The following is an 18,283-nucleotide window of genomic DNA, read 5'->3' on the forward strand; positions in this document are numbered from 1 at the left end:
TAAAATCATCTTTGCTGAGGTGCTAAGCAGTAACAGATTACCTGGTAGCAGAGGACTTCTAGAGTCTGAAGCCTCAGCAAGGGTGACCACATGACTCGGTCTGCTTTCAGCTTTCCCAGTTTATGCTTGTTGTCCTGGCTTAACCATTACTAGCATCTCCTTTCTCGTTCAAAAGTGTCCTGGTGTGGATGATAAATTATATGGTCTCCCAATCTTAACCAAAATAAATGACTAATAATGGCAATTATAGGCATTTTGGCAGGCCAGGAAAACGATCTTACGTAAATGAAGTTTTCATGGCTCCTCAAACCATAGCCCAGCTCAGCCTACCTTTATAGTTTAAATTGACCAACCTGTGGGAATCAGGGTTTCATCCACGGGCAAAAAAGCGTCAGCTTCTATAGTGACTTCGTGGTCATATATATTTGGAGAACCCTGGGAGAGAAAAAGTAGAGAAAGAGAAGAAGATTTAATGCTTAATCTTATTTTATGTAGTTGGTTTAGAACTTCTTTTACAGACATATTTTTAGACATTGACAAAAACTTTAAAAATCCCATTCGACTCTGACTAATGATTAAATACGTTCACTTAAGTGTAGGTAGACAGGGCCTCAGAATAGCCACTGATAAATTTAGAGCACATTTTCAAGTACGACCCCAGTATGCACTGTCTCTTCTAAATGGGATTATGAAGGTGCAAAGTCAGAGAGACCTCAGTGGTTTGAAAGCGTTTTGGACCTTGGCTTATTAGCAGAGGGTGTTTTCTACTCTCCTCACGTGCCAGGAAACTAGAACAGTGAGAGTGGTGCCCAGTCACATACAGGCCCTGGACAGCCAAGGCTCACTGCCACCCTTTCTCTGACCTACCTCCCGCCCAGAGGACCCACTGTCTGCCCTGCGACAGAAGCACAGGAGTCAGAACAGGGTTCCTGCTTTTGGGAGGTTGCCCACCTGCTATATAAAGATGTAGCCTGCTCTCCCGGGGGGGTCAGAGGCTTGTATAAAAAGCACTGGTCAATGGTCAGAGGGCCTGGATCTAGTTCTGGTTCTCAGTGAATGGCCCCAGGGAAATTACTTAACCTCCAAGAATCTCATTTCTTTGATATAAAATTGGGATAATGATGCCTCCAGAGTTCTTGTGAGAAACAGTTAAGGCCTATTGTGATGTTTGCAAATTGGAAAATACTTTACCTGTGTATGTTCCCAATCAAAAGATTATTTTTTACTATTAATAGTAGTATATTTTAAAGCTTCGTGGCAGATGTGGAAGGGGATCTGGGTGAAGGGTTTTGCTTAGTAAATGCTCAAGAATAAGCGAAGCCAGTGAGTAGGGCTGGAGCCTAGAGGAGATGGGCTCTTTCTCTGGGCTCCTGGCCTAGCATTTATACAGGTCTTCAGACCGTTTCCTCAGGTGCAGCCTTTCCTTTAAAAGAAATAAGTAAGCATGTATTTATTTACATAAATATACGTTTAGTTAAGATGTAAGACACAAATAATGAAATGCAGACTTTCAGAGTATAGTTCTGAGCTGGGACAAACACATGCATCCCAGTCAAGATACAGAACATTCCACTGCCCCGAAGTTTCCCTCAAGCTCCCTTTCCAGTTAATACCCAGCCCCACTGAGGACAACACTGTAATGGTTTCTATTGTTATACATTTAGTTCTGCCTGTTTCAGAACTTCATATAAAAGGAATAATACAGTATATACCCTTTTGTGTTTTGCTTGTTTCACACAAAATCATGCTTTTGAGATTCATTCATATTGTTGTGTGCATCTGTAATTTGTTCCTTTTTGTTGTTGAATAGTGTTCCATTGTACGAATATACCTCAACTTCTTTATTTATTCTCCTGCTGATAGACTTTTGGGCTGTTTTCAGTTTTTTACTATTTTGAATAAAGCTTTTTTTTTTTTTTTTTTAAATAAAAGGAAATTCCTTTTCCTGTTTGTGTTTTAGTACTAGGGCAGGAAGCTAGTGATTCAACGTGAAAACCATACACCAAATAAGCTGATGAGTCTGAGATGTTAGGAAGCAGCCTGGGAGTGAAGGGAACACTTACTGAGCTCCCCTGACTTAACGGTCATCATCGGGTCACTACTCAGCACTAACATTCTTCATTAAAGGGAAGGATGCTTCATTTTACAGCTCTTCTGGCCTGGAAAAAGGCATGGTCCACTCAGGCAGAATATTACTGTTGGATTCATTTCCTTTCAAGGCTGATGAAAATGTGGCAAGAAATGCTGATTCACAAATAATTCTTGAGGCCCATCTCCGAGTTCGGTGTTTGTTTTGGTTAACGTTGCTCAGCTGCTACTGGTTCTGTAACATTAACCACTTATAGTCTACTATGGCTCTCTCTTTTTTTTTTTTTTGGCTTGTGTGGGGCCTTAAAGACCTTTCTGGGCATTGCCACTACCACTGCCTTTATTCAGCTCTTATCACCTTTACCAGGATACAACAGACACTATCAGTTATTACCCAAAAGCCAAAGCAACCCCTTTGCTAGTGCACTCGCTTACCCCTTGACAGAATCCTGGTTTGTTTATTCATCCTATTCTAGGCCATATATCTAAGGAAGGAGACTCCCCTTCCCCAGCCCCAGGGGGTGAATTTAGATTTTTGATTGGCCTAAGCCAATCACGATGGTCTAATTCCCTTTCTGTGGTTGGGTTAGGCAGGGCATGGGGCATACTTCTGACCAGTGAAATGTGAGGGAAAATCTGCTGCTGAGGGGCTTCTGGGAAAGGTTTTTCTTGTTCTTAAAAAGGTAATATTAGAGATATGCAAAAAAGGAGTAGGTCCTTTTTTGTCTCTGGGTATGATTTTTTCTGACTCTGGATGTATATAAAGGAGGTGACTCCTAGAGCTGTGGCGGCCATCTTGTGACCGTGAGGGAACAAGACTGAAGACAAAAGCCAAAATACTGAGGAAGCAGAATGGAAAGATGGAAGTATACGCGCCCTTGGTAACATACCAACCCAGTTAAACCTGAACCACAGCTACTGTTTTCCATTTCAAGTTCACCTAGGCCTGTTTTCAGAGCTCTTTAGGTAAAGTTTCAATAAAAAACACATTCTCCCAGTTTTGTGGTAGGTATAGGATAGAACAGCAAACGAAACAACAACAAAACCAAACTGCAACTTACACACCTTTTCCATTCTTTGAAAAACACAGTTCTCCCCTGCCCCACACGCTCAACACTCAAACTTACGTGTGATGAATTGTCAATGCTTGGGCCCCAAGTAGAACAAAAATACTGCCTATCAAACTAAAAATGAACGAAAAGACATAAGATGAGCCGACTACTTTAAACATCCACTTTTGAGCTATTTCCCTAGGGAGCATTTGGGATAGATGATAACGCTTCTCCAGGTAGGACGAGAGATGTTCTGGAGATGCAGTGGCCCCTTGATCACAACCCTGGTGGCTGTCCACTCCTACCTGAACACCCCAAAGGGCTGGAGGTCCCTGCCTACCCTCAACCCTTAAGCTGGTGGCTGTGGATTTGAGCTGTACTTACTTTATGGAAACCCTCGTGGCGCAGCGGTTAAGTGCTACGGCTGCTAACCAAGAGGTCAGCAGTTTGAATCCCCCAGGCGCTCCTTGGAAACTCTATGGGGCAGTTCTACTCTGTCCTGTAGGGTTGCTATGAGTTGGAATCGACTCGACGGAAGTGCGTTTGGTTTTTTTTTTTAACCTAAGATGGAATCCACCAGCCACTCCTTAGAAACCCTACGGGGCAGTTCTACTGTCCTATAGGGTTGCTATGAATTGGAATCGACTCGACAACAACAGGATTGGTTTTGGATTTTTGGCTACCTAAACAAAAAAAAAAAAAAAATTTTTTTTTTTTTAATATAGTACAAGGAAGGGAGATCCTGGGTGGGATCTATGATCTGGGAAACTATTCAGCCTCTGGCAAGAGACTTAGAAATACTTATCACAAGTCCTTGTTGGATTGAAAGGATGGAAAACCCTGGTCAGAAGGGTCCTCTTGCCAGATGAATAGAAAGAACCTTCGTGAGCCCTATGCTCCTGCTTTGTCTCCTTCATTGACACATATTGGCAGATGTAATACTTCAAGCATAACTTCTCTTTCTATTTCTGAATCTCTCCCATTATAAAATAGGATATTTTTTAATTATAGGGTCGCTATGAGTCAGAATTGACTTGTCAGCAATGGCAATGGGTTTGTTTCTCTGTTTTAATTATAGAAAAATACAGTTAAGTAGTGAAAAATGACCATAACCCACTACCTAATAAAGGTATTCATATTTTGTTCTATATGTATTGAGTTTCTTTTTGAACTCCTTTAAATAAGTTCACATTACTACACATTATTGCAGAGACTCTTATGGTTGGGCGTTTGGCGGTGTTGATTTTGTTTTCTTTTTTTAAAATATTTTACTGAGTTTTTGGTGAAAGTTGACACAGCAAATTAGGTTCTCATCTAACAATTTCTACACATATTGTTCAGTGACATTGATTACATTTTCCACATGGCATCAATATGCTCATTATTTCCATGCTGGCTGTTCCATTCCCATTATTTTTGCTTCCCGGTCCTACCTGACCTTCTCTTGTTTGCTTTTGGCTAAATGTTGACCGTTTAATCTCAAGCAGATAATTTTCTTTTTTTTTTTTTAGTATAAAAGGGGCACAGTACTCATGGGTGATATTGTTTATTTTATGAGCCAATCTGCTATTTAGTTGAAAGGTGATCTCCGGGAGTACTTTCAGTTCAAAGTTTAAAGGGTATCCACTTCAAAGTCTAAAGGGTATTTCAGGGCGACAGTCTCAGGGGTTTCCCAGGTCTCTGCTGATCCAGTAAGTCTGGCCTTTTTTTATGACTGTGAGTTTTGTTCTATAATTTTATCCCATTCTATCTGGAACCATCTGTTGTGGCCCCAGTCAGAACAGTTGATAGTGGTAGCTGGGCACCATTTAATTCTTCTGGTCTCTGGACAGGTGAGGCTGTGTTTGTATAGGCAATTGGTCCTGTAGACTAGTTTCTTCTTTAAGTCTTTGGTTTCCTTCTTTCTCTTTCACTCCAGACGAATAGAGACCAACAGTTGTATCTTAGATGGCCACTCTCAAGCTTTTAAGACCTCAGACACTACTTACCAAACTAGGATGTAGAATATAAACGTTATAGACTATGTTGTGCCAATTGACTGAGATGTCCTGCAAAACTGTGGTTCTAACCCTTCAAGCCCAGTAAACCTATCCTGCAAGGTGTTTGGTTATCTCTGGGAGGTATCTGTGACTGTGCCCCCTATATGCTTTATTATATATATGAATATATGTGCAGCATTCATAAACATGTATACAGATATGTCTACAAAAAAAATGTCTACAGGCACTGTTTATTTGTTTTTAAGATCTCAAGAAGAATGGTGGAAGTCCTTGAAGCTAGGGAACAAGCAAGTGAATGACCACTTTTTCATTTTTAAAGGCAGAACTTTGGAAATAGTATAAGAGCCAATTAACTCATACTACTTGAGAAGATCCTAGAAAAGAATTAGCAGATGATCAGCAAACTCCTAAAACAGTGTAAAAATGCAAGATATTACTGGGTAGCTGTGAACTTCGCCTTGGGGTAGTAAATCATGCCAAAACGATTCAAGTGTAGTAGTGGGTAATGGCAAGTTGTCCAGATAAGGAAGTAACAGAGATAATCTACAGAGTTCAGCTAAGCTTTTTATTCTGTATCATTTGATAGCCTCTTCTTCAACAAGCTAAAATGTTAGCATTAGGAGGGAATGAGACAGCTTAGAGGGGAGTGACTCTACATGGTCTTAGGTTGACATTTTCAATATCCTCCCATTGGGGTTTATCTTTGGATTGATTTCAGTGTCTTTATCAATAACTTGATAAAGCGTTTTTAACAGGTGCTGACAAAAAAAAAAAAAACAGCAACAAACCCACTGCTGTTGAGTAGATTACGACTCATAGCGAACTTACAGGACAGAGTAGAACTGCCCCAAAGGGTTTCCAAGGCTGTAAATCTTTATGGAATAGTTGACAAATAATAGGTAGCGATTATCATGAAATGGAGATTTTGCTTATTAATCTAAAGAACTCAGTCTTCTAACTTCAAGTGCAATGCTCTTTCCACTCTACTGTGCAGGGCAGGACTGGCCACCAGGAACTGAAGTGGGCTGCACAGTGGGCGCACATAAATACTGGCCAAAACCCATTGCTGTTGAGTCGATTCTGAGTCACAGCCAGCCTACAGGACAGAGTAGAACTGCCTTACACGATCTTTAAGGCTGTAAATCTTTATGGCAGCAGACTGCTACATCTTTTTCCCATGGAGCGGCAGATAGGTTTGAACTGCTGACCTTTTGGTTAGCAGCCAAGCACTCTAACCACTGCACTACTCAGGGCTCCTCAAATGCTGGCAGCATATATAAAGGGACTACAAGAGAGGGGTTGTGCTAAGCACATTTCCAAATAGCAAGAGCAGAAGACATCTTAAACGAAAAAAAACCAGTTGCCATAAGTAGAGTCCAAGTCATGGTGACCCCATGTATGCAGAGGACACTGCTCCATAGGGTTTTCATGGCTGTGACCTTTTGGAAGCAGATTGCCAGGCTTTTCTTTGGAGGTACCTCTGGGTGAGTCTGTACTGCCAACCTTCCAGTTAGTAACCAAGCACTTAACCTTTTGGGCCACCCAAGGACTCCCGGAATACACTTTAATTGGAAGTAATTCTTGGGGGTAGGAGTAGAACAGGGGAAGCAAATACAAACACACATAACAATTAAATAAGAGGAAGCAACTGAAATAGCTCATTACTTGTCTGAAGCGTGCTGAGAACAGATAATTCTCTGGGCAGCACAATGTGCTCATTCTATCTTCCTCTATAACTTCCATTTATTGAGCACTTCCTATGAATCAGATGGTCTGCTGGGCACTCTTCATGATCATGGGGGTGACTCTATCACCCAAGTAATTACACCCTGGGGGGGACTCTCCAGCCACTCCCACGATCATTCCACAATGCACGTGGGTTATAGCTAGAGAGAAGAGGCAAGTCCACTTACCTGGCCTGCCAGGTTGAAGTAAGAATGGTTGGTCAGATTTACTGGTGTGGTCTGACTGGCCTGTGCTCTATAGTTGACCATGAGCTCCCCACCATCCAGTGTGTATGTCACCCAGACCTTCAACTCTCCAGGGTAGCCTTCCTCACCATCTGGACTGACACGTGAGAATTCGACGCCATTTGACAGCACCCGAGGGGTCCAGAGGATCTAGGAAAAAGTGTTTTCAAAGCTGCTTGATCACGCCAATCTCAAGCTAAATGTCACATTTTAATATTTAAAGACAACTGATTCTTGGAAGGGAAGTAGTTATATCTAACATTAGGGTTTTTGAATAATACCCTGGATTTCAAACACTAAAATTTTTGATACAGAATGGCTTTTGAGAGAGGGAAGAAAAATGTTTTCATTTTTACCTACCCACATTTCTGTATTTTTTCTCATTCAATTTATATGCATGTGTGTACAATATTTTTCTCTTCCCCTTTTTTGATTATTTTTCTTTGATATGTTTTTATCTTGCAGCCCAATTCTGGTAAATATTATATAGCAGTATCTGCTAATACCCTCTCCTGGGGGTACCATATGCAATATGTATTAAAAACAAAAAAATAAAAAAACAATTTGAGGTTCTCTATGTTCCCTTGGCAGAGTTAAAAACAAATAAGAAGGCACTTGTTCCATTGGGAAGAACCCTAGCCCACAAGCCAGGAGGCCTGATTTCGGGGGCAGGTTTGTCCTTAGCTCAATGTGTGACTTTGGGTACCAATCCCTTCCATAAATAACCCAAAAAAACAAACCAAACCCAGTGCTGTCAAGTCGATTCCGACTCATAGCGACCCTATAGGACAGAGTAGAACTGCCCCACAGAGTTTCCAAGGAGCGCCTGGTAGATTCAAACTGCCGACCCTTTGGTTAGCAGCCATAGTACTTAACCACTACGCCACCAGGGTTTCCTCCATAAATAAAGGGGTTGAAAAAGTGATCTCAAAAGTTTCCACTTGTTTTACAAAGTACAACTCTAAGAATAGAAAGAAAAATATGAAGAAACATTCCCTAAAAAATGTTTTTGCTTTAGGAAATAGGAATAGTAATCTTAGGTTAATATATAGTTCCTCTCAATTTTGGCCTTGAGGCTCAAAGGTCAAGCTTATGGGGAAGGGAAAACCCAAATGCCCATGATGACTAAAACACTTTGCTAGAAACTTCACAGACATTATCTCGTCTGTCTCATGGCAGTCTTGAAGTATCATTATCTTCATTATTATCATTTATCTTCAATGATTAATGAGAGAACTGAAGCTCAGGAAGGATAAACCACCTGCCCCAGGTCACTTAGCTAGTAAACGACAGCAGATTTGCACAGAATGTCTGATCTGGAACCTATGCCTGCTTCCTTATTCTACAGATGATGACTTGGCCAGAGATTTCCACTACCTGAAGGGGAATCCTGCTTCTCAGCCCTGTAGGAGTCTGTGGGTTAACTCGATGACTTTCTCACTGGTCTTGTTTCAGGCTGTGAGGGAGATCATTTTGGTAGTTAACTTTCCTTTAAATTATACCACCCAGATTATATCCTAGAGAAGAGCCAGAGAAGATAGTAGCCAGTATGGCAGCTGGGTGAGACCTCCAATTTCTGAGTTCTTACCAGATGCTGACCTGGTGTTTTACGTAAATCACCTTACAAAGTAAGGACTTGGTTGAACCAAATGAACTTGCTATTTTCTGTATATCAAAACAAACACTGGTAATTTCATATAGCCCCAACTAATATTCTTACCCCCATTTTACAGATGAGCAAGTTGAGGTCTGTGAGGTTAACTAGCCCACTTCCATCTCCCACATCCCAGTGAGTAGGGTACAGTCCTTTCATACTTCAGGTCCATTGTTTAAAAGGAAAAAAAAATTTTTTTTTTGTTTGAAATCATACATGTAATTAGTGACAGAGCTAGGATTCAAATTGAATACTGGGTACTTATACTAATGGTTTGGCTGTCTACACTACTCTACACCTTTGTTCTCTGTGAATGCTTCATAAAAGTCTCCATTTTCAACAGATGAGTTGAGCTCAAACTTTGTCATTCCAAAAAGACTTGAAAGATAATAACCTCCACAGGCTGTTCTGAATGGCCGGTGGACCCAGACTCTGCTCATCCACTCCAGGCGGGGCTTGGCTCTCTCACTGATGTTGAATTTGCCAGGAGGGGAGCCCAGCAGGAACAGAGGCCTCTGCCCTCACCTATGGTGAAAACAGCTGATATTTCAAACAAAGTCATTGACCTTATAAAAATTAATTTTACACCCTAATTATTCCCCCCAGAAATGGCGAACTCTCCACTTAAAATATGAAGCCTGTTACATATATAATTAAAAAAAGAAAAAGAATCCTCCAAATGGAATATTTTAGGGATCAGAAATTTTAGAAATATTTGAAATAAAATGTTCATAACTTGCTACCTAGTTTTTCTCCTTTAGCAAAAGGATATAATGGAAAGATTTTTGTGTAAACCAATATTATCAGATAAATAGAATTCCTATTCATAGAAGTATTTTCCTGTACCTGTAGTTTCCAAATTTCTAGAAATTTTACATCTCTAGGCTTACTTATTCCATTTCTAATCCTGTCAGGTTTTTCAAATTTCGTCTTTTAAAAAAATGTGTTGATATAAATAGAAAAAGCACATACCTTCAAAGTAATCAATAACTCTCTACCAGCAAACTCGTACGACTGAAGATGGCAAATTGTTCCGTGTTGAGAGCAAACACAACTTAAAACAAAGCTTACCTGACACTGTTCATGTTACTGTGCTCAAAAACCTTCAGTGACTGCAAGATAGTGTTCAACCCTTCCCCACCTCTGCCCAGGCCATTGCACGACCATTCTCTCTAATATCCACATATTAAATGAAATGCTATCCTTTCTTTAAGCACAGTTCAAATCTCACCTTCCCAGTTGCAATCAATCCATTTATACCCAGTTCCTACAGCACATGTTGGCATCTACATTATGGGACTTCTTACAGACTACCTATGACAGTCACCATACTTTTACACAAATAATGCACACATAATATGTTTTTTGACAACCGTGCAACCCCCCACTCCTCGCTATTTTCATATGTGAGCTATGCCACGTGTTACACGTGTGGGTATGTTATTTACATGCATGTGTTACCTGAGGAAAAAAATACAGTATTATATAAGCGTCTGCCTCTCTCACTATACTGTGAGCCTCAGGAGGACAGGGACTGTTTCGTGCCTCGTTCAGTTTGGTATCTCGAGTCCTATTATGCTCCCTGGTTCACAGAGGGGCTCAGGAGGTATACTGAATTGAAGGACATACATATTCACTATTTTGCTATGTTTATAGAGAGCATATATAGTAAGAAACACCATAGAAAATACCACAGTGGAATAGAGGGATCAGGAACATGGTAGAACAAGGTACTGCCCTGAGGCTTCTCTGAAAATCTCTGTCCAAATGACAGAGCCAGGTCTTACTTCCTCTGGTTGGGGTTTGCTCATGGACCTGGCATATTCCAGAGACCCTAGCAAAGCAGGTCTTACTCTATGTCTTTATGCTTTCCCTGGCGTGACAAGTCACATCACTGAGAAAAGGAGAACTGTTGGAACAGTCTGGTTCTAGGCCACAGACAAAAAGCTTGTGGAAGAGGGGAAACGGAGTTACCAACTTCCTTCAACAGGACAAGTAAGTCAGAAGCAGAAAAGAAGAAACTGTGGTCTCCAGCTATTACTCATGTTCGTGCCTTCTCTGCCTCTTCTCTAGGATATAATCTGGTGGTGTAACTTAAAGAGAAGTTAGCTACAAAAATGATCTCCCTCACTAAATAGTGTAGTCAAAGAACTTTCATATGGGGAGGAAGTTAATGCAATATCAAGATATAAAAGATTAGTTTAAACTTAGAAAAATAGAGGTAAATTTTAAGGTAACCACAAAGGAAACTAACAAATCTACACATCAAAATAAAATAGAAGAAAAATATAAAGATTCAGCAAATACAAAATGAACGACAATGAAAAAGATGAAAATGAAACATAAAGAAAAACAACTCAGCACAGAAAATTAAGTGGAACAAAGAAACTCAACAACACACAAAAAAACACATCAAAATGACAGCACTAAACTCATATCTATCAATAATTACACTGAATGTAAATGGACAAAATGCTCCAGAAAAACAGACAGAAAGTGGCAGAATGGATAAAAAACATATGTTTATATGCTGCCTAAAAGAGATACACCTTAGACTCAAAGACACAAACAAACTAAAACTCAAAGGATGGAAAAAAACATATCAAGCAAACAATAATCAAAAAAGGGCAGGAGTGGCAATATTAATCTCTAACAGAATAGACTTTAAAGCAAAAACCATCACAAAGGATAAGGAAGGAAACTGTATAATGATTAAAGGGTCAATACACCAGGAGGACATAACCATAATAAACATATAGGCACCTAATGACAGGGCTCCAAAATACATAAAACAAATTCTAACAGCACTGCAAAGAGAAATAGAGAATTCCACAGTATTAGTAGGAAGCTTCAACACACCACTTTCGGTGAAGGACAGAATATCTAGAAAGAAGCTCAATAAAGACACGGAAGATCTAAAAGCCACAATCAACCAATTTGACCTCCTGGATACTCCACCCAACAGCAGCCAAGTATACATCTTTTCCAACGCACATGGAACATTCTCCAGAACAGATCACATATTAGGCCACAAAACCAGCCTTAACAGAATCCAAACATCGAAATATTACAAAGCATCTTTTCTGACCATAAAGACACAAAAGTAGAAATCAACAACAGAAAAAGCCAGGGGAATAAAATCAAATACATAGAAACTGAACAACACCTTGTTCAAAAACTACTGGGTTACGGAAAAAATCAAGGATGGAATAAAGAAATTGATACAATCAAATGAGAATGAAAACACATCCTACTAGAACCTTTGGGATACAGCAAAAGCAGTACTCAGACGAGGTCAATTTATAGCAATAGACGCACACATCCAAAAAGAAGAAAGGGCCAAAATCAAAACATTACCCTTACAACTCGAACAAATAGAAAGAGAGCAGCAAAAGGAGCCCTCACACACCAGAAGAAAGGAAATAATAAAAAATTAGTGCAGAAATAAATGAAATAGAGAGTAGAAAAACAATTGAAAGAGTCAACAAGACTAAAAGCTGGTTCTTTGAAAGGATCAACAAAATCCATAAACACTGGATATTTTCTAATGATGTGGAGAAACAAATCACTAAATTCATATGGAAAGGGAAGAGGCCCAGCTAAGTAAGCATTACTGAAGAAGAACAAAGTGAGAGGTCTCACAGTACCTGATTTTAGAACATATTATAGCCCCACAATAGTCAAAACAGCCTGGTACTGGTACAAGAACAGATATATAGACCAACAGAACAGAATTGAGAATCCAGACATAAATTCATCCATCTATGAGCAGCTGATATTTGACAAAGGCCCGAAGTCCATTAAATGGGGAAAAGACAGTCTCTTTAACAAATGGTGCTGGCATAACCGGATATGCATCTGCAAAAAAATGAAATAAGACCCTTACCTCACACTATGTACAAAACAAACTCAAAATGGATCAAAGACCTAAATATAAAATCTAAAACAATAAAGATCGTGGAAGAAAAAATAGGGACAACACTAGGAGCCTTAACATGGCAGAAACAGAATACAAACCATAACTAACAATACACAAACACCAGAAGACAAACTAGATAACTGGAAGCTTCTAAAAATCAAACACTTATGCTCATCAAAAGACTTCACCAAAAGAGTAAAAAGACAATCTACAGACTGGGAAAAAATTTTGGCTATGACATATCTAATAAGGTTCTAATCCCTAAAATCTCAAGATACTGCAACACCTCAACAACAAAAGACAAATAACCCAATTAAAAAGTGGGAGAAGGATATGAACAGGCACTTCACTAAAGAAGACATTCAGGTAGCTAACAGAAACATGAGGAAATGTTCATGATCATTAGCCATTAGAGAAATGCAAATCAAAACTACAGTGAGATTCCATCTCACTCCAACAAAGCTGGCACTAATCCAAAAACACAAAATAATAAATGTTGGAGAGGTTGTGGAGAGACTGGAACACTTACACACTGCTGGTGGGAATATAAAATGGTACAAACACTTTGGAAATCGATTTGGTGCTTCCTTAAAAAGCTAGAAATAGAACTACTATATGATCCAGCAATCCCATTCCTTGGAATATATCCTAGAGAAATAAGAGCCTTTACATGAACAGATATATGCACACCCATGGTCACTGCAGCACTGTTTACAATAGCAAAAAGATGGAAGCAACCAAGGTGCCCATCAACGGATGAATGGATAAATAAATCATGGTATAGTCACACAACACAATACTATGCATCGATAAGGAACAACGATGAATCTGTGAAACATTTCATAACATGGAGGAATCTGGAATACATTATGCTGAGTGAAATTAGTTGCAAAAGGAATAGTTTAAACACAAAAGAAAATATTCTTTGATGGTTATGAGAGGTGGCAGGGAGGGAGAGGGGGATTCACTAATTAGATAGTAGACAAGAACTACTTTAGGTGAAGGGAAAGACAACACACAGTATAGGAGAGGTCAGCACAACTGGACTAAACCAAAAGCAAAGCAGTTTCCTGAATAAACTGAATGCTTTGAAGGCCAGCACAGCAGAGGCAGGGGTTTGGGGACCATGGTTTCAGGGGACATCTAGGTCAATTGGCATGATAAAATCTATTAAGAAAACATTTTGCATCCCATTCTGGAGAGTGGCATCTGGGTTCTTAGACACTAGCAAGCAGCCATCTAAGATGCATCAATTGGTCTCAACCCACATGGAGTACAGGAAAATGAAGAACACCAAAGACACAAGGTAATTGAGCCCAAGAGACAGAAAGGTCCACATAAATCAGAGACTACATCAGCCTGAGAACTAGATAGTGCCCGGCTACAACCAATGACTGCCATAACAGGGAACACAACAGAGAATCCCTGAAGGAGCAGGAGCAGTGGGATGCAGATCTCAAATTCTCATAGAAAGACTAGACTCAATGGTCTGACTGAAACTAGAAGGACCCTGGAGGTCATGGTCCTCAGACCTTCTGTTAGCCCAAGACAGGAACCATTCCCAAAGCCAACTCTTCAGACAGAGATTGGACTAGACTATAAGATAGAAAATGATACTGGTAAGGAATAAGCCTAAAAGGATCAAGTAGACACATGAGACTATGTGGGCAACTCCTCTCTGGAGGGGAGTTGTGAAGGTCAAGGGGGACAGAAGCTGGCTGAATGGACATGGAAATATAGGATGAAGAGAAGGAGTGTGTTGTCTCATTCGGGGGAGAGCAACTAGGAGTATATAGCAAAGTGTACATAAGTTTTTGTATGAGAGACTGGCTTGATTTGTAAACTTTCACTTAAAGCAGAATAAAAATTAGAAAAAAAAATGGGCAAAGGATATGAACAGACACTTCACCAAAACAGTCATTCAGGAAGCTCACAGATACATGAAGAAATGCTTACGATCATTAGCCATTAGAAATGCAAATCAAACTACAATGAGATACTATCTCACCCCAACAGGGATGGCAGTAATCCAAAAAACACAAACTAATAAATGTTGGAGAGGCTGTGGAGAGACTGGAACACTTACACACTGCTGGTGGGAATGTAAAATGGTACAACCACTTTGGAAATCAATTTGGCACTGCCTTAAAAAGCTAGAAATAGAACTACCATACAATCCAGCAATCCTATTCCTTGGAATATATCCTAGAGAAATAAAGAGTCGTTACACAATTAGATATATGCACAGCCATGTTCACTGCAGCACTGTTCGTGATAACAAAAAGATGGAAACAACCTAGGTGCTCATCAACAGATGAATGGATAAACAAATTATGGTACGTACAATGGAATACCATGCAATGATTAAGAACAATGATGAATCCGCAAAGCATCTCACAACATGGATGAATCTGAAGGGCATACTGAGTGATATTAGCCACAAAAGGACAAAGCAGATACAGGAGACCAAATGGGCAGCTCCTGTCTGGAGGCAGGATGAGAACGCAGGAAGAGACAGGAGCTGGTTGGGTGGACACAGGAAACCCGGGGTGGAAAGGGGGAGTGTGCGGTCACATTATAGGGATTGCAACTACTATAACAATATGTGTATAAATTTTTGTATGAGAAATTAACTCTATCTATAAACTTTCACCTAAAGCGCGCGCGCGCGCACACACACACACACACAAAGATCTCCCTCACAGCCTGAAATGAGACCAGTGACAGCATCATGGGGTTAACTGGTAATTCCCACAGGGCTAAGAAGCAGAACAGTAGGCATTCCTATCTCAGAAAGAAGCTACTTAATCAGTTTGCTTTCCTAACCCTGTTTTTCAGGGACTCATTTGGGGAATGGCAGTTTTAATGTGGGAAGGTGGAATTGGGGAGAATCTGAGGCATGGGGGAGCCCTCGTGGTGTAGTGATTAAGAGCCCAGCTGCTAACCCAAAGGTTGGTAGTTCGAATCCACCAGCTGCTCCTTGGAAACTCTAAGGGGCAGTTCAACTCTGTCCTGTAGGGTCGCTACGAGTCAGAATTGACTCAGTGGCAACGGGTTTTGAGGCATGGAAGGGAAAGGAAGGGCAGGCCCGGATGCAATGATACAGTGCATGGGAAGGGGCTTTAGGGCAGATAAAGGGAGGCATGTTGGATTGGGGGCAGCCTTCGAGCCTGGCAGAGCTGGCTCTCCCACTTAGGAATTCTCTTGCCTTTCGGGGTCTCAGATTTCTCATTTGGTGACAACCCAGGGTTTTAGGGATACAGGCGCAGAGTTATTGGGTGTGAAGGCCTTGTAAAATAAGTGATGGACACTATTATTAATCCACTTTTCTGTTGTGCCTCAGGTCAACCTGACCCGATTCCATTTAATTCATTTCATCTTTGGGACACTTCTATGGGATGTTGTTGCTGTGCGCTGTCGAGTTGATTCCGACTCATAGTGACCCCATGTACAACAGAACGAAACACTGCCCAGCCCTGTGCCATCCTGACAATCATTACTTCTATGGGATAGACACTAAATTATTAGCACCGTTTTAGAGATGAGGAAATTAAGGACAGGATGGTTAGGTAACCCACCTCAAATACTGTGTGGCAGTAGTTCCTTGCCCTTCCAAGTCCTTTCACTCGGGGCCTGCCCTGCCTGTTACTGTCAGAGGAGCTGGAGAAGGATAGGCCCTGGAACGTGGCCATCACATTGCTCCACCAAATCAGGGGCATTCCGTACCATGCTGCATTTGCTCTAGGGTTTGGGATTGTACCTGGCAAACAGAAAGTATGCTTGTGGCTATTTTGTGAAGTGTGTCAGGTGGGAACTCTTTCAAATGCCCTGACTCACCTTATCAAACCCTCTGATTCCTCCATGCAGACTGTTGGGCTCTTTATTGATGGCCAACTTGTACTCCTTCCCATCCAATGTGAATATTCCTTTCGCAATTCGGTTGGCCACCCTCCCAATCACTGCTCCAAAGTAGGGCTGCTTTTGGAGGTACCCTGCAAGGACATGAGATGACAACATTTTTTAAGACTTCAAACCACTTGTGAAGCTCACACTGCTGCCCAACACTTCCCCTGAGGGATGCTACGAGCAGGAACAATTTAGGCAAATCAAAGGCCTCGTGGAAGCACAGAAAAATGATGTTCTTTACACATGGCCTTTTTCCCTTCCCCAAAGTAGTTTATGTTCATCTAAACAAATTAAGAATTTTGTAAATCATGAAGAAGAAATTTAAAACATCCTTAATCTCATCACCAGAAAGAACCACTGTTAATATTCTTATGAATAGCCTTTTAGTCTTTTATTACATGCATACATGTAATTTTTTCTTTCTTTTGAAAAAACTGGGATCTTAGTATATATGCTGCTTTATAATCCGCTTTTTTCCAGGCCAACCAGTTTTCTTAAGCAAAACGTATGCTTTTTTGTAGTTTTGAGAGGAAACAATTTTATCCTTTTTTCTCTTATGAATTTTTAAAGAAGGCATACAGTTAGTACATAAAAATACCCCTCAAAGAGAGGAAAATAACCTAGAAGTACATAGAGCAGTGTAGCCAGATGAGATAAAGAATGCCCCGTTAAACCTGAATTTCAGGTAAACAATAAATAATTTAGCATAATTATCTCTGATATTATTTTTTTAGTGTATTTTCATATTAGGAGCCCTGTTGATACAATGGTTACACACTTGGCTGCTAACCAAAAGGTCGGTGGTTTGAACCCATCAGTGGCTTCTCAGGAGAAAAGACCTGCTGATATGCTCCCGTAAAGATTACAGCCTAGAAAACCCTATGAGGCAGTTCTGCCCTGCCCTAGAGGGTCGCTACGGGTCGGTATTGACTTGAAGGCACACAACATCCATATTAATATTACACATGAGACATACTTATGATTAAAATGTATTTGTTGTTTATCTGAAATTCAAATATAACTGAGCATCCTGTATTTGTCTTTGCTAAATCTGGTAACCCTGGGAAGGAGTAAAACATGAAAACCATCTTTCACCCCTCTACTCCTGTCCTTTGCAACGGTAACTGATGGTCACAGCTTGGCATGTACACTTCCAGTATTTTCTTTGAATTAACTACATATGAGCACATATACAAATATACAAACATACACATCTTATATAAAGAAGATCACACTGTATACGTTGCGTGGCAACTTTTTTTTTTCCACTTATCAAACGTCTTAAGATTTCTCCACGTCACTACATATCCATTTACCATATTCCTTTTGATGGCTACAGGGTATATATTGATGAGCACCAACTGTTGTTGATTTTATGTTTTTTGCTATAAAAGTGAACATAGCTAAGAATATCCTTGTACTTACAATTTTGTGCATGTGTCTATTATAGTCTGCTCCTTTTCTTTTGGTTTTATTTTCTAATATTTTATTTTTTGGCGAAAGTTTGCATAGCAAATTAGGTTCCCATTAAATCATTTCTACACATATTGTTGGAGCCCTGTAGTGTAGCGCTTAAGAGTTCAGCTCCTAACCGAAAGGTCGGCAGTCTAAATTCACCAGCCGCTCCTCAGAAACCCAGTGGGGCAGTCCTACTCTGTCCTATAGAGTCGCTATGAGTCAGAACCAACTCGACA

At 40.3% G+C, this 18,283-nt stretch overlaps 1 protein-coding gene across 1 annotated transcript in view; it reads right to left on the bottom strand.

Annotated features, from left to right (window-relative positions):
* GALM (galactose mutarotase) overlaps nt 1-18,283 on the bottom strand; it is a 68,956-nt gene that overhangs the window by 43,029 nt on the left and 7,644 nt on the right. Inside the window, exons 2-4 of the mRNA XM_049870229.1 lie at nt 16,521-16,675; nt 7,054-7,260; nt 354-435 (exon numbers count right to left, since the gene is read on the bottom strand). Of these exons, the coding sequence (XP_049726186.1) occupies nt 354-435; nt 7,054-7,260; nt 16,521-16,675 (444 nt within the window). The remainder of the gene's footprint in view (nt 1-353; nt 436-7,053; nt 7,261-16,520; nt 16,676-18,283) is intronic.

The sequence above is a fragment of the Elephas maximus genome, chromosome 26 (genome assembly GCF_024166365.1).
Source record: "Elephas maximus indicus isolate mEleMax1 chromosome 26, mEleMax1 primary haplotype, whole genome shotgun sequence".
In the NCBI taxonomy this organism is placed as follows: Eukaryota; Metazoa; Chordata; class Mammalia; order Proboscidea; family Elephantidae; genus Elephas; species Elephas maximus.